Source organism: Molothrus aeneus, chromosome 22, assembly GCF_037042795.1.
Source record: "Molothrus aeneus isolate 106 chromosome 22, BPBGC_Maene_1.0, whole genome shotgun sequence".
NCBI classification, from domain to species: Eukaryota; Metazoa; Chordata; class Aves; order Passeriformes; family Icteridae; genus Molothrus; species Molothrus aeneus.
This window is the reverse complement of record NC_089667.1, coordinates 699,354-715,626: the sequence shown is the minus strand read 5'-3', so window position 1 is coordinate 715,626 and position 16,273 is coordinate 699,354. Positions and strand designations below refer to the sequence as shown.

The 16,273-nt window shown below is 44.5% G+C and overlaps 1 protein-coding gene across 1 annotated transcript in view; it reads right to left on the bottom strand.

Annotated features, from left to right (window-relative positions):
- Positions 1-16,273, bottom strand: part of ARHGAP32 (Rho GTPase activating protein 32) — a 239,445-nt gene that overhangs the window by 146,175 nt on the left and 76,997 nt on the right. Inside the window, exon 2 of the mRNA XM_066564578.1 lies at positions 3,409-3,517. Within this exon, the coding sequence (XP_066420675.1) occupies positions 3,409-3,516 (108 nt within the window). The 5' untranslated portion in view covers position 3,517. The remainder of the gene's footprint in view (positions 1-3,408; positions 3,518-16,273) is intronic.

Below are 16,273 nucleotides of genomic sequence, written 5' to 3'. Positions count from 1 at the left end.
TGTCAGCACATTTGCAATGGGTGCATAAATGAAGATTTCTGTGTCTATCTCAGCATTTTAATCCTGCTTCACAACAAAATTCAGACAAGGCAGGACCAGAGGGTCTGTAAGTACAGCAGCCTGATGAGGGGAGAGCCATGGGCTCAGTGCTTCCAAACAGTGCAACTCCCTGAACTCATGAAGAGGAGAAGAGAGGAACTCAGGAGGTCAGCAACATGTGGTAAATGTAATATTAAGCATAAGCATCAATTTATGCTAAGTTAATGCAGGCTGAGGACAGCTGTTTTGTAGGCTCGTGTGAGATATATTATATAAAGGCTCTTTCACAACTTCATTTCTTGCAACTCAGAAACAGAGCACTCAGCAGGGCCTGACAAGGAAAAGATACTCCTTTCCCCTTTCCAAAATAACATTACTGTCTTGAAGAAATGCTAGAAAATCCATAAACTGCAATTTTCCTTGGCTCACACGGGGCTTTGCAGCTCCAGAACTCAGAAGTGTTCTATGAAGAAAGTCAGTATCATCAACTGCACTTTCTGAAGTGGAGCAGAGGCAGAAATCCCAGGATGTGTGAAGGTTACTCAGCAGGTGCAGCACAGTGGGAATTGGGGGCTGAGACAGAAAAAATGTGTCTAATACACCTAAAGTCTAAAAATACAGAGCATGAGTCGGGGGGGAATACAAAATATAGCAGTGCTTGAGGAGCTACAGGCAGCTGCCTCATTACTCAGCTCCTGGGAACTCTGTCCAGCCAGGGCTGCCTCTCCTTCAGCCTGGACCTCACCTACAACACAGAATTGCACCAGAAATACTGAGGAAGAGATGTCTCTGGATCCCTGAAGTGCCCAAGGCCCGGCTGGGAGGGACTTGGAGCAGCCTGGGGTAGTGGAAGATGTCCCTGCCCCTGGCAGGAGGTGGAACTGGATGAGCTTTAAAGTCTCTTCCAACCCAAACCATTTCACAATTCTAGGATTCCCCCCAAACAAACCAGGTCTCCAACACAGAATCACTTGCCCTTCTGCTGAACCACAAACACAAAACGAGCAGTGTTAAGAAGCAGATGAAAGTATAAATAATAAACTAAAGAAGACAAAAGAAGTTGCATCAAACAAAGGACTGAAGCTACTCAGGTGCCGAAAATGAACTGGCAATGACAGAAACATTAAAAATAAAGAGGTTCTGTCACCTTATATTTAGAGTATAGGAGGACATCAACCTCCACACATTTAGAAAGACCTTCAGTTTATTTCTTATTAAGAAAAAGCTCTGGAAACAAAGCACTTCTATAAATTAATAATAAGCCCTTTGAAAAGTATTATGGATAAAACTGGGAAGGAAGAGTAGGGACGACTTGTTCATGTAGCTGTGAATGCATAAATTGACTTTTCTTAATAAAAGCATGTACCAAGGCAAAGCTCAGGAGACAAGTGCCAGGACTCCCCCAGCTCTCCAGTGTCCCTTGTCTCAGCCTTTGCTCACCTGGGAGAAGGAGAAATTCATGTGAGGTGACAAAGTCTGGCGCCTGTCAGGGCTCCAGCAGCAGCCAGGGGAACCAATGGAGGGAACAACTTTTCCAACCCTGCATCCTCCATTCCCTGGGGGCTGGGGCTTCAAGCAGCAACAAAACCTAAAATCTGTATCTTCAACAGCCAGTAACCAAAAATGAGATGTACCGTGGCACTGTGAGACAGCCACATAGCATGGAAAGAGCAGTCTCTGGGACAGGGCTGAAGCAGAGGCTGCTAAAAACGCAAAGCGAAGGAACAGAGTGAGGGAAGAAACCTCAGGCTTCAAATGATCAGGGAAAAGGCACAATATTGAAGATATGCTGGTTAAACAGAGAACACTGTCAGTGCTGAACAAGGTCCTGCAAATATTTACATCTGAATATTGCCCCTGACTGCAGGTAAGGAAAGTGGAAACTTGATTCACTCAACACAGTAAACACAAACAAGATAGATTTTTCTCCCCCCTCTTTACACTGTATTCAGAGGACCCTGAGGTCAAACCAACACTGTGAGCACAAATCCAGCCACTCTAAATTCAGGTTCAGCAGCTTTACTGTCCTTCATCACATCAAGTCACTGTGCAGCAATCCCAGCTGGAATTTCCCTGTTTATCATCCTCTAAATCTCTTCTCCACTGGACCAGTCAGTTTTGGCATTGCTGGCACAGAGCTGTGCAAGAGGGCACGTTCCAAAATGTGATTTAATTGGGCAGAGGAGCATGCAGGGTAAAATAAACACTGAACAATGTCCACGAGCACAACAGGCTCAAGCAGGTGAACATTCCCTTCACTGCAAATCAACCAGGAGAAAAAAAACAACACTAATGAGATATGCCAGGAAACCTGTGTCACAGGTGAGGACACTGAATTACAGCCTGACAGCTCTGAGACACACCTGGAGGTCACAGACAGCAGTGAGGTGTCACACAGTGACTTCCACCAGACTCCAGAGTGTGGAAAGCTCTGAGCTGGGAGCAGGTGCTGCTGCCTGAGCAACACTGATGGGAACAGACAGTGCTCCCAACTGTGGCCAAGGTGGAGAGAAGGCAAAAACAGCCACACACGAGGAAGGAAAAAAATTACAAGGTGAAAAGTGCAAAAAATGACAGGCTGGGAGAGCTGGGGCTGTTCATCTGGAGAAGAGAAGGCTCCAGGGAGAGCTCAGAGCCCCTTGCAGGGCTTGAAGGGGCTCATAAATAGGTGTATGAGAGACTTTACACAGGCAGAGGGTGACAGGACAAGGGGGAACGGCTTCCCACTGCTGAGGGAAGGGTTAGATGAGATATTGGGAAGGAATTCTTCCCTGTGAGGGTGGTGAGGCCCTGGCACAGGGTGCCCAGAGAAACTGTGGCTTCAAAAACCCCCATGTATATTAAGGTAATCCAGTTGTCTGTGGCCCACTGCCCACCTGAGTGCCTTCTCTGAGATTAAAAGAGCACCTTTGTGTGTGCTTTTCTGCAGCTCTGGTCCCCCTGATGGCACGTTTGCTCTCAGGCTGAGGTTTTATTTATGTAGACTTAGCCAGCATTTTGCTAAAATCTCATTCCTTCACAATGCTGCATGCTTCAAAGAGCACGTTTGTACAAGAAGTTCCCTTCATGCTCAGAAGTCTTGCTGAAAAAGAGGTTAATGCAGACTGAAAATCGTTGTGACATTATGGACCTTTTAATTGGTTACAAGACCTGCTTTGGGGCACGTATTAATAGGGCAGAAGCATTGTGAAAGCTCCTTCCCTCCCCTTGACAAACTGCCAGAGGACGGGAAGCATTTTGGCCTTGTTCAAAGTACTGTCCAATCCATTCAAAAAGCTGAAACTTAGGGAGTATAAATGGACTAGAGGAGCAGAGTGCTCAGAATGGGAAATTATGGGAACAGAAGGTGTAGCCCAGGTGTTTCTTTACCATGGCGCTGAGCGTCTCCTCCCAGTCCGGCCTCTCCCTGGGGTGGATGCTCCTCTGCAGCTCTGGGACAAAGTCATCTTCTTCTGCGTGGACAGAGGACTTCATCATTCTGCAAAGGACAGAAGTTGGATATTCACTGACAATTCCAAGGTAATCTCACACCCAGTCTGCTACAGTGCTCAGGTATATGACAACATAAAATGATTTTACACGTCCAGAAATCCCACAGACTCCTGAGTTTCTCCCACTTCCTCATTATACAAGCAGGACAAGAGTGTAAATTTGGTGGAGATAAATCTGCACTTCCTAACCAATCAGTAGATAATTTTGTTTAATCACTGCACAATTTGCAAGTCTCACAACACAGAAAAACGCAGAGGAGTGATTTTCAGTCCACTTCAGAAAAATGGCTCCTATTGCCCAGGCAAACAGCAAGAGAAACACCATTTGTAAGGAAAAATACACACTTTTGATTCCTCCTCCTTTCAGGAGGTTTTGCCTGAAATGGGAGTAACACCTTCCAAATCTTAGTCTGACTCCACATCCCAAGGCCTGATCCATCAGCTCTCATCCCTTCCTGATTCTACCTGAAGAGAAATCAGCCTGATGTGACCAGGCCTAACTTTTCTTCATAAAAGGAGCCATCTTCCAAATACCCTGTGAAGGTTACTCCAAGCCTGCACAGAGATCAGAGGCTCAAAATGAAAACTGAGAAAGAATTCATAAAAGCTCCTCAGCCCCTCCACATGACAGCACTCTGTAGATAGGTATTTTTTTTCACTTTCTGTTTGGGTAAATGTGCCTTTGCAGAGATTATGGCACAGACTTGAAGTACCAAAGGCCTGTTCAAAGTCTGGTATCACCCATTCTAGTTTCATTAAACATGATATTCAGGCAGGCTTTTATTCCCTTAATAGATCACCACTTATGCATTTAGGATAAGCATTTTGATAATCAGCAGTGCAAAGATATGGGCAAGAAGGGCTGGTTTCTAACCCTGCTGATTTATGCACCACTTGACTGAAACACGCCTGGTGAAAGCCAGTTAATAAAACTTCTTTGCTTCAGATCCAAGATGTGAAGTTCTGAAACCCCAACATGCTGCTTGACACTGGGCCACATAATTTAACTCTGCTTTGTTCTCTCCAAGAGGGTTATGGATGAAGTAATTAACACTGCAGTTAATGGCACGGTCGGGTTAGGAATTACAACCCATATAATTTCATCCCCACCTTTGTGATCATATTTCTGCTCCAATAAAAAAAAAACCATCCCAGAGAAAATGAGCCTCAAAACCAAAAGTCACAATGCCCCAGGGAAATGCTGTTCACTGTGGGGTCTCTGTCATTCCCACCCCCAATATCACCTACTGTCCTCAGGAGGGAAGAAATGCATCTGCCTGGGGAAAGCTGCAGAGAGCTGAAATAATCCACAGGAAAAAGCCATGATTTAGAATACAGAGGTGCAATGTCAGCTCAGAAAGGAGACCCTCACCTTTGCAATACATGTTTAAAGGAATTTGGGGTTGAAAGACTAAAAATGTGCTGCTTCAATTTTCCTTTGCATATCAAAAGGAAGAGACCTGGCCTCACAGCCCCAGCTCCACCACAGGAGAGGCTTCCTACTTAACTTGAAGCAGAGGAAACCAAGTTGTGCAACTCAGAAACAAGACATAAAAAACGCCCAAAACAAAACAAAACAAACAGACAAACAAAAAAAAAAAAAAAAAAAAAAAAAAAAACCCACAAAACCTCAACTTTTTAAATCAATGTCATGATTTTGAAAAAGGCTCAATACAGTTTTCCTGAAGATTTCTACATGTTGGGGTTTAACCACATTGCACCTGAATAAAAAGATTCTAAACAAATTATCCCACAGCAAGGTCAGCCTAATTCCCTGAGGTGATGGAATGGAAGGATGGCTGATGAGATCAAGACCCACCTTCTCCAGCAGTTAAAGCAATCAAAGTGCTTCCTCATTTAAAGACTTGAAAATAATGGGACTGCATTTACATCTTTATCAGCACTTGGAAGTACAAATGGATTCACTACCCAGCTTCTCAGGGGTAGAGAGGATCTTCTGGCAGATCCTGACAGATTTCTCCTCTGAAATTGGTGGCTGCAGTGGTGAGACTGAGTGCAGAGGATGGTATATCCCATTTTAAATAATCCTGGGAATCAGACTCATGTTCAGGGCCTGTACCCTCACACTGGATCAACATGGACATCACAGCACCCAGCTCTTTTTACCACACTCCCATCTATCTACTCACATCATTTCTTTAATCACTGTCTATAAAACTTCCATGACAAACTCTCCACAAACCCTTCCCACTGAGATCCCAAAATGCAATCCCATTATTCATCCTGTGAAGGTGTTCTGGACCTTTACGGCAAATTGGAAAAGCTCCACATACAAAATTGAGCCTTTAAAACAGTCAATTCTTTGAGCTTTTGCCAGACTTCTACTGCTGAGGGAAATTCAAACTTGGTCACAACATCACAGAAATACTGGAAATTATACTGAAGATTTTCTCTCTGACACAATTATCAGCACTTGATAACCATCTGTGCACCCTTATTAATTTTTAATAGCCACTATTTAATTCCATGCCACCTGAGACAGAGAGCAAGGAAGGCTGAAGATGCTGTAGGTATTATTAGCCCTTTATGGGTTAAGTTTGGTGGCTTTTTTCTGCCCATCAGTGGCCTGGATGAAGGAAAATAACTTTGTGAACTTGCAGCAATGAAACAGAGAGAGGAGTAGGGACAGAAAGGGAGGAGAGTAGGAAGAAGAGCAGCTTCTGAACACACTCTCCTTTTTACAATGTTTCCTCTGGGCATGTAAAACCTCAGAGCAACAGCTGGGGAAGAAGCCTTCCTAGCAGCTGGCCTAGGGAAAACTCTGGCCTCACCCCAAGACAAGCCTGGAATATTATCTCTAGGTATAATCACATTCAAACATTTTTATATGCATGTGCATTATGTATATTTGACATTATTTTAATTTATATAATAAATAAATAGCACAACATACATATACTGATTCACCACACATGTCAAGCTGTAACAAGAGAAATTATCTTTTTTTTGCCATGAAATCTTTTCCACGGAAGAGGAAAATACCTCAAATCCCAGGAGCACTTACACAAAACACTGACACATGGATCTTGTAAACATTAAAGGCCAAACCAACTAAAGAGCTGCCCTATAACAGCTCCATTTGGGTATATATATTTGGGGCAGATGTAAATAAGTGAGAAGTCACTACAAAATTTAATCCTGGCCATTAGAATAGAAATAGAATTTTATTTAAAATGCCACTTCCTCAACTTCTCAGCAGCTCTGCCCTTGCAATGAAACGTGACACTGTTATATTAATAAAAGTTCTGGTGTACAGAGGCCATTAAGCAATTCCCTGCAGATGAATGAACCCTTCTTCATCAAACTGAGGATCAAATGTACTGGAATAAATGTTTACAGGACATTTCACAAAAGGCCCTGCCCACTTTCACACTCACCCTTTGAAGTTCTCTGGTAGGTCAAGTTGATTAATTTAGTTAGAACTTATATATTTGTACATGACACAACTGTATCAAGAAAACACCTCATGTCCTTTTCCTCCTCAAATCCAGTTAGCTGCTCCCCTCATTTATGGTATTTCTGTGCCACATCAGGAATTAAAACCCTTGGTGCCTTATCCAAGCATCAAGTTCTGCCTGCTGACACTGAGTTGTGTCACAGACCAGGAAACACCTACAGGAGATCTGTAGGGTGATTTGTAGTAAGTGAACTTTATCTCAAGTAAATGTAAACTTCGTATTAAATAGATGAATATTCAGCTTAACATCCCTAAACTCTACAGTTACTGCTTGTTTATAATACTGTAAATTTTAAATACACCTTTCACTAGATGAGAACCTCCCCTTTGAGGGAGTCCCACATCCACAAATCCAACATATTTTCACATTTCTGTTTGCATAAGAGAGGAAGAATCACAAAAAGAATGTTTGTGGAAACAGCTCCTCAAGTTAAACAAAACCAGAACTTTTAAAACATTGTGGGACCCCTATCAGAGTGTCTGTTCCCATTACTCAGGTTCTTTGGCACACCCCCAGGGCCACAGCAGAGGAGAAACACAATTGTCATGGCCTTGGTGCCATGTGCCACCCCAGTTCATGGCAGGACACAGGATGGAGACAAATTCCTTCCCCAGGTGCTGATGGTGGGAGAGCCCTGCCAGAGCCAATTCTCTGCCTGCCCCACCCCAGCTGGACAGGCAATGGGTTCCTTAGATTAATGCCAAATATGACTTGGAGTTGTTCTCCTCCTTGGGGACATCAGGCACTGCAACTTCTCCTGGCTGCTCCCCCCACCAGTGCCTTTTCTTCCTGACCTCCAGCTGAGAGGTGAGAGCCATTGAGAACTGATTTATTACTTTATTTATTACTTCTATCACACTGTTGTTGTGCCAGGAGATTGCTCCCCCAATGGAAAAGCATAGCTCTGCCCTACCCAACCAAGAATTCAAGAGGATTTAGAGCTCTACAGAAAGTGATGCTTCCCAAGATACAAATTTTACCTCAAAGGCTACAATTTAATTAAGGCCTGTGCTGACACTAACCAAGACTGGAAACCAACAAGCTTCAAACACTATTTGATAAAATCTCACATTTGTTTTGTTCAAATAATTTGCACAAAAGGCAAAAATAACCCATCCTAGCCTGGGTGGAGCATCCCTGTCCTTCGAATGTAAGAAAGTAGAGTTTTAATCCCATTACTCTCAGTAACAGTTTGGAAACATAATCCAGCAGTGAATCAACACAGAAATACCTTGAAAACTCTGCTTCAGAAGGTTTAAAATAAGTCAAGCAAGATGTCAAGTGCTGTGGGGGCCACCCTACAATATATGACAGCAGAATTAAATCAACTTTTCACATCTCATGAGCTGCCCATTGCCACCAGAAAAGGAAAAAAAAATTATTAAACAAGAACTGAGATTTGACCCAAAGTTTACAAACACTTGGGCAAGATGGTGGAATCGTGTGACAAACCCTGATATATCTTCACTTCTGACCTCAGACTTCTACCACAAACACACACAAAAATTAGGAAATTACATTAGGAAGACAGGGAAAACACCAAAATGCACATAGCCCTCTCAACCCAATTTTCCAAGTAAACTCTTTGTCTGTGAAATTAAAACTAATACAGTGGAAAGGAAGAAAATAATCACACAACATGGAAAGCAGAGATAGCTCTGCTCTCAGATGAGCCCCAGGGAAAATGAAAGAAGAGATGGGAACTGCAGGCTGACAGTGCTGACCTGATGAGGATTTAATTTCACATGTTTCAAATCAGCTTTGTCAACACCTCCCTGATTACATTATGTCCATCTGTATTATATAAAACAAGATTTCTGAAGTCTGACTCCAAGATCACACGACAGGAAGCTGGAAAAGCCTGGCAAGGGCAGCTCCAAGCCCACCTGATAAATAATGCTAAATGGATTGTGTTCAATCCTTGGCCACAGAGTGAGAACCTGGCACAACTAAAGGGTTGCTGTGATTGATTGGACAATGTTGAAAGCTGTAATTGCTACTTTTGATGGAAGTTCATCATAGGAGAGCCAAAATCCAATTAGTTGGGAAGGCACTGCAGAAGGAAAATCAGGAGTGTAACAGTATATTACAATAAAAGGATATCTAAAAATCACTGGAATGAAATGTCATTCAATTATCAGCACAGAGCAAACTGGATTTCTCTGCACTCTGGGTGCTCCAGGGCTACTCATGATGCATTTATTTATGGCCTGGTTCTGAGTTGAGCTCAGTGGGTTTCAGCCTGGGGGATGTGGATATGTGAGGGTCTCAGAACTGCAACTGTGGGTGGCGGGAGTCAAAAAATTAAATCAAGCTCACTGTGCTGTGCAGCTCTTTAGTTCATGTGCCCTTCTCATGGAATGTAGGCTTCCCTGGCAGATCTATCCATGTGCCCAAATAAAGGAGGCTGGGAAACTCTAAACCATGGGAATAGGAGTCTGGGCAGGATCAGCACTGTTGCAATGAAATCCCATCTTACTGGTTGTGACGGCTTTCAAAAATTAACCATGTTAGTTACGGCCACAAAGGTAGTTTTAAAATACTTTAAATACCAAATGTTCTGTTTTTCCCAATGTTCAAATTCCGAATTCATGGCATACCTATTCCCAGGGAGCACGAGATCACCAGTGCAATAGGGTGGTGTGGAAGGGCTCATGGGTTCCCCAATACCAATTACTGTTGGTCACCACAAACCACCTCACACAAACTTGTAGTTCTGGGGTTTCTATTCCTACAAAGATTTTTTTTTTAAAGAAAAGAATCACTTCCTATTTGATGTGCATCTCTACTTGTTAAATGAGATTCTCAGCTGCCTGAAATCTTTTTCTCTAAGGAAGGAAAAGAATGTGGGGGGTTTGGGGTTTTTTTTCATTAATTTCTCTTCTTAGATGAAGAATATATGAAGTTAGATAAACTTTTCAAAAATTAAATATAGAAAGTTTTAAATAAAGATTTTTTTTGCAATCAGCACTATCACTTGATTAATTTTTAAAACTCCAGAGTGGACATGACAACCCTTCCACTGTGTATGTTCCTCTGCACAGGGAGGCAGACAGGGCCAGTGGCACTGCAGAGATTAATTAACATATTGGTTTCCTGCCCTGCTCCAGCTCTCTGGACATGCTTAAATATAAGCTCCAATACAGTCAGACAATTATCTTTGCTCAAGGGCTTTAATGTGGTTTCAGACTTCCAAATAGACATCGTATTTATTCATTTGCAAGAGCATTTAAACCACATTTTCAGAGCCCGCAAAGAAAAGTTGCACAAACGAGACCAGATTACCTGGAATTTAAAACCTGTGGGCAAAAGTGCAAGTCTGGGCACGGCAGTTCCCCTTTTAGCAAAAAAAGGCATCTCCAGGTACCACAGGGAGCCTCTCTCACCTTGGGATCAACTTTTTATTCCCAATAGACTTCTTGGTGAAGTCTACAACACTGAGCATCTCCCAACCCCTCCTAACCCTCACTGCATAAGCAAAGCCCTCAAGCCCAGGGGGGAATGTGGCTTTAAACTGAAAAAGGATAAATTTAGAAAAAAGATAAATTTAGATATTTGGAAGTAGTTCTTTTCTTTGAGGTTTACACTGGCCCAGGGTGCCCAGAGCAGCCGTGGCTGCCCCTGGAACCCTGGCAGTGCCCAAGGCCAGGTCGGACAGGGCTTGGAGCAATCTGGGACAGTGGAAGGTGTCCCTGCCCATGGCAGGGGTGGGATGAGATGGGCTTTGAGCCCCCTTCCCACCCAAATCAGCCCAGGATTTTGTGATTCCAGAGCTCGAGGGCACTGCCTATGCTCTCACACAGCCACAGGATTGTCCCAGCAGGACCATGGCACCACTGGGTGAGTTCCAAAGTACCAAACAACTGAACATTTCTCCCATCCATCAAGGACAGGAAGGAGGATGGAAGAGGAGAAGTCAACACTGTACTATAAACAAACCTTCTGACTGTTTCCTTTCCTCCAAGCACAGTTCTGTAGGTACACAGTAAAATCAACCCCAAACCACCTTCAGTAAATCTCTAAATCTGAAAGCAGCAAAAATCAATAGACTCATCTTCGTTTGGCCTACCCTTCCACCATGGTTTTGGCATCCTCTTGTCTCACCTGGTTGTGTTTTATGTCTCAGCTCAGTACCATCCATCTCCAAGTACATAAGTGAGTACAGAGAGATGCACTCCATGTTCTGGAAGGGACTGGAACATGGAACTAAGAGCTTTGTGCAACTGGGCTGTAAGAATCTGCATTCAGGTTTTGCATAACTGGCATTTCTTTAAGCACTTCATGAAAAGAATAAGTTATTGGAATATTTGGCTTTTGCAAGCTCAGAGACGTGTTAAAAAAAAAAGCTTTATAAAAGCTTTATATTAAAAAGCTTTATAAAAATAATCACAGAATCCTCATGCTTTTGCATAGGTATTACTGAACAAACCTGCTCTTTTATTTGGCAACACATAAAAGATGTTATTTTAGTAGGTGCTCAGCATTTTCTTTCAGAAGAACACAGTGACAGTCAATAAAAAAATTCCTCTGGAATAGGTTTCTCCCATCACTTTGCCCAGGATGAGAAAAATAATTAGGAAATCACTGAACAATCAGAATCTCTGAGCCCTGGCTTGGATTTCTTTTGTTTGACTCAGGAACAGATATAAAAGTAATAAAAAAAATACCTCTAGGGAAAAGGGCATGAACCTCTTATTTACCATTAATAAACTGCTACAAGCAGCTCTGAAGTTGGAACACAGAAGGCAGATGGGAAAAGATGCTGCTCCTGCCCTCCTGCTCTGCCAAGGAGTCTGAACTTGGGCATGTCAGCAAAGATTCCTCGTGGGGCAGTGGGATGTCCAGCCCTGGGGCCTTTCCAACTCCCACTGGTGTGGTGGGAATGATCTAAACCCCAGAGCAGGGCTCAGCCTCGCTGCCGGTCCTCCCCGAAGTGACACCAACAGGGACCTCTCACCAAGCGCTCAGTCAGAAGCTGTTCCCTGCACTTCCTCTGCAATCTCCTCTTTTTGTTTGTCTGGGTAAGAGCAAGCTCTCTCCCAGCCAGCCCTTCTCAATGGCCAGCACGTGCTGCTCTGCCCCTGGCTGGACCCTTCAGACCTCACCATCACACAAAGCAGGAACAACCCCCGCCTGCTCCCAGCTGATCCAAATGCTGCACACATCAAAGGAGACCCCAAATTGTACAGAGTGACCTAAACCTAATCCAGGACATGCATCTGGGCTCATCTGGGGTTTGTTTGTAGTTCAGTTCGAATGCAAAGTCATAGCAAATTTACTCTTCCCTCACAGAAGCACATCCTGGAAAACAATGCTTTCAGCACATGGAATGATCAAGAGCAATCACCTCATCAGTTACAATCAGCCCCGTGTGCTGCTGAATGACAACTGTTCATAACATGAAACAATGTTCAGACCTTGCCCAGTCAGGCAGCTGCGGAGTGGGGAAACCTTTCTCCAACTAAAACATTTATAGGGAGCCTGACACCCACCCAGAGCTGTATTTTCTATCCATCCCACACCTTCTATCCATCCAATACATCCAAACTGCCTGTGTACATGGTTTTGGGGCACTCTGTGGTTAAAACCAGGGGAGAAAACCCACCCCAAGCACACTCGCTAGTGAATTCTTACAAGGAAATGAATGGAAATGAACTCTGGGGCACCAGACCCTGAATAGCTGAACAAATAATAAAAGATAAGCATAAGCAAATAAATATAGAGTAGCTCAGTTACTCTGACTTAAATAAATAGTCTTAAATGATGGGTGATCCTTGCATCATATTTACAACAGCCCTCCTCCTACCCTCCTATTATCACTGCACTTCAGTGGTATCAAAAGCAAACAGGAGGCTGCTCAGTCCTTTCTCCATCTAGAAATCACTACTTATATATTTCATTATTACTGTTACTATTGGATAGCTCCTGACCAGCTAAATGGAATTAAATGGAGGCCTCCAACTGCAGCAAGTCATCATCAGGGACAGATTTAAGCAGGTGGGGGTCACACAGGCAGGGAATGTGCAAAGCCACACTGTAATTAATTCTCGACAGCACAGCCGTGAATGATTCCCTGGGCTCCCAGAGCACTGGGACAGACCTGCCCTGCCACCCCCCTGCACAGCATTTCTGATGCAGGGAATGGGAAGATGGAAGTGGGAGGGCTGCAGAAGACACAGGGGGGACAAGGAGAAGCAGGGCCTGAGGACTGCAGACCTTCAGGGCACAGTGGACAAACCCTCTTGCAGTGTCTCAGAGCACATTTCCCTTCAGTGACAACACACCCAGCATTGATGAAGTCTTTTAACAACCTGGAACACATTTACTTTGGCTTTTAGAATAATTTACAATTGTTAATTAGCACTTTCAGTGAATAATAAAACCCCCAATAACCAGGAAAGAGCTCCTCACTCTCTCTTGCCTGGCTCTCAAGGGTCCAGCTGCAGCCACTACTGTCCCTTTTCCCCTCAACACCCGCAGGCAGTGTGGGACAAAGGCAGCCAAGCTGGCACACACGGCTGCTCTCAATGGAAACCCTGCTGCTTGGTTTCCTGCTGCCTCACAGATGAATACAGAAAGAACAATTAGCCAAGCCTTCAGTCTAATTTAGATGTATTTTTCTTTTTGGAGGGGAGACTGAGAGATGGTACATCATAAACCTAAACCTTAACTCTAAAGCTGCTCAGAGGAGCACAAGACTGAAACACCATGTGTAACCTGTATTATATGGACTTCTGATTATAAACAGTGACACCAGTTATGCTAAAAGCTGTACTTGGATATGCCAGGAGATCATAAAACATCAATGCAAGGACTGCTTACATCAAAGCAGGCAAGAGGTGTGCAAAGAGAGTACCTCTTTATGCTTTATGTCATCCATTTTCCAAAAACCAAAGTAACTGACAGCTCACATAAGTTGTCCAGTGTTTCAGAGGAAGAGTGGCCCTAAAGCAAGAAATAACTTCCGTTTCCCAGTCCATCACATAAGGAATTATCAAATACCTTATCAGGGACTGGAGGAAGAAGAATCCAGGTTCAGGGAGAACAATACCCTCCTGTGCAGGGGATCACACCCTGCTCTCACTCACTCCTTGCCATGAAATATTGTATCCTGATGGAGCAGAGGCATGAGCCAGCCCAGCTCCCAGCAGGCAACCAGGGCACTCTCCCGAGGAATACCAGAAGGCTCTGTCAGAGAAGGCTCAGGAGTGGAGCTCTGCCCTTCCCCATTCCTCAGCCTGTGCCTCTGAGCATGGAGAGTTTATGCAACACCTCCTCCTCACTCATTACTTTATGAACTCCTTCCAAATAGGAGAAAATGAGAAGAGAAAGCAACACGCTACACACAGAAAGACTGAGCAGGATCACTGAGCAGGGAAGCTCTGGCCTGAGAGAGCAGTGTCCCCAAAGAGCTCAGAGCCAGCCCCTCCAGCAGGCTCCAGGGACAGCCCTGACGGGGCAGCTCCCATCTCTGCTGGTACCTGGTACCCAGCAAAGGGACTTGCCCACCTCTACAGACACTGCCCTGGAGGAAAAGTGAACCCATTCCACACGGGGCTGGCATTGTGCAGGGCCAGGAGAGCTGCCAGGCCCCCGGGAGCTGCTGAGGGCAGATCAGAGCTCCAGGGTGGGGACATCTGGTGCAACCACAGCAGCACTTTGGGTCACCTGCACGGCTGTGGCTGCACAGAGGTCATGAGGGACATCATCACCTCAGAGACCTCCTTCTGACCTGGGCCACCTCCTGCCCGTGAGCCCCAGGGGGGCTTCTGCACATCAAAGAATCCCAGAAGGTCTGGGCTGGGGGGAGCCCTCAGGATCATTAATTCCAGCCCCCTGGCACAGGCAGGATGCCACTCACTAGATCTGGCTGCTAAACCAGATTCAGGGTCTTGCCCTGCTCTCAGCCTGTGTCTTCCCCGACTAACTGAGAATCTGGACATTTATCTTTGCTTTGCCAATGCTGGAGCTGATTCCCTGGGCATGGAGGGGCGTTCAGTGCCTCATCATGAAACACCACCCTAGTCCCCTGGAAATGGCAGAGATCACGAAATAGGAATAGTTTGGTTGGTTTTCGTTATTTCTAATTAACTGGGGGGGAAGCAACTGAAACACAAACACTTCCGGGAAAAAATTAGAGGTCATATTTTAATTTTAATTTTAAAAGCAAACTATGAACAACAAAATAAAGGAATTACAGAAACAACCTGTGACTGAGAACAAGGAGATTTTAAAACTGGGGGAAAAATGCAACCTTTTAAAACAAAACATTTTAATTGCACTGCTTCAAAATTTTGTGGGTTTATGAAACCTCTTTAATTTTATATCAGGGCAGACAAGAAAGTCTCTGAAATACCAACCCAATTTTAAAGGCAGTAGGAAGGAGGGATAAAGAAAGAGGAAAACAGTGAACTATATATTCATAGTCAAGACTGAAAAGATACTCAAAGAACAGAGGCCTTCTCTAATATATTCTAGGGGATGAAAACGATGAAAGATTTGAATTGCCTAGCAGATGCCAGCAGTGCAATGCATGGAAAATCAAAAGCAAGCAAGGTTTCCTGTTCCCTCAACTCCAGGAGAACATGTCTGCATCCACCAGCTGCCTCTGTGCAAGGAAAATGAACAATTTCAAAATGTGAACATCACAGAAATAACAGGTCCCTGAGCACAGGACAAATCCTGCCACTAGAACATGCCTCACTCACCCTGGTCACAGAGGGTACCATGGGAGCAGCACTGCAGGAGTGCTTGGATGGAGTGCTGGTACATTGGATGCAGGAAGAGAGCAGAAAGGGACATGACAACCGAGTCAGGATTCCAGAAAGCAAAGCTCACAAAGGACTGGTGAGCTGTGCAATGACTCAGCAGGAAGAAGAAAAAAAAAAATACAGCAGCTGATAGGCAAGTCTTTTCAATAAGGACAGGTACCAAAAAAGAGTAAGTAAAGTAATAAAGGGACAGAAGCTGAGCTCCCAGGCTGGAATTCTGCCTGTGTGCACAGAGCTGTCTCTGCTGCTCGTCCATTCTGATCCCCTCCCAGCACCCCTGAGCAGGCAAGCCTGGCTTAAACCCCTGCTGCCTCCCAGCACCTGCCAGGCTCACTGCAAAGGTGATTTTCTTGGTGAGCCACGTGAGAGGAAGCTACAGCCCGGCCAGGAGTCAGGAGAGCACAGAGCAGACAGAATGCCAGCCTGGGGAAGCCAGGGCAAGGGGCAGGAGTGTGGTAAAGCAGGAGTCAGCCTGCTGCCCTCCCAGGCCCAG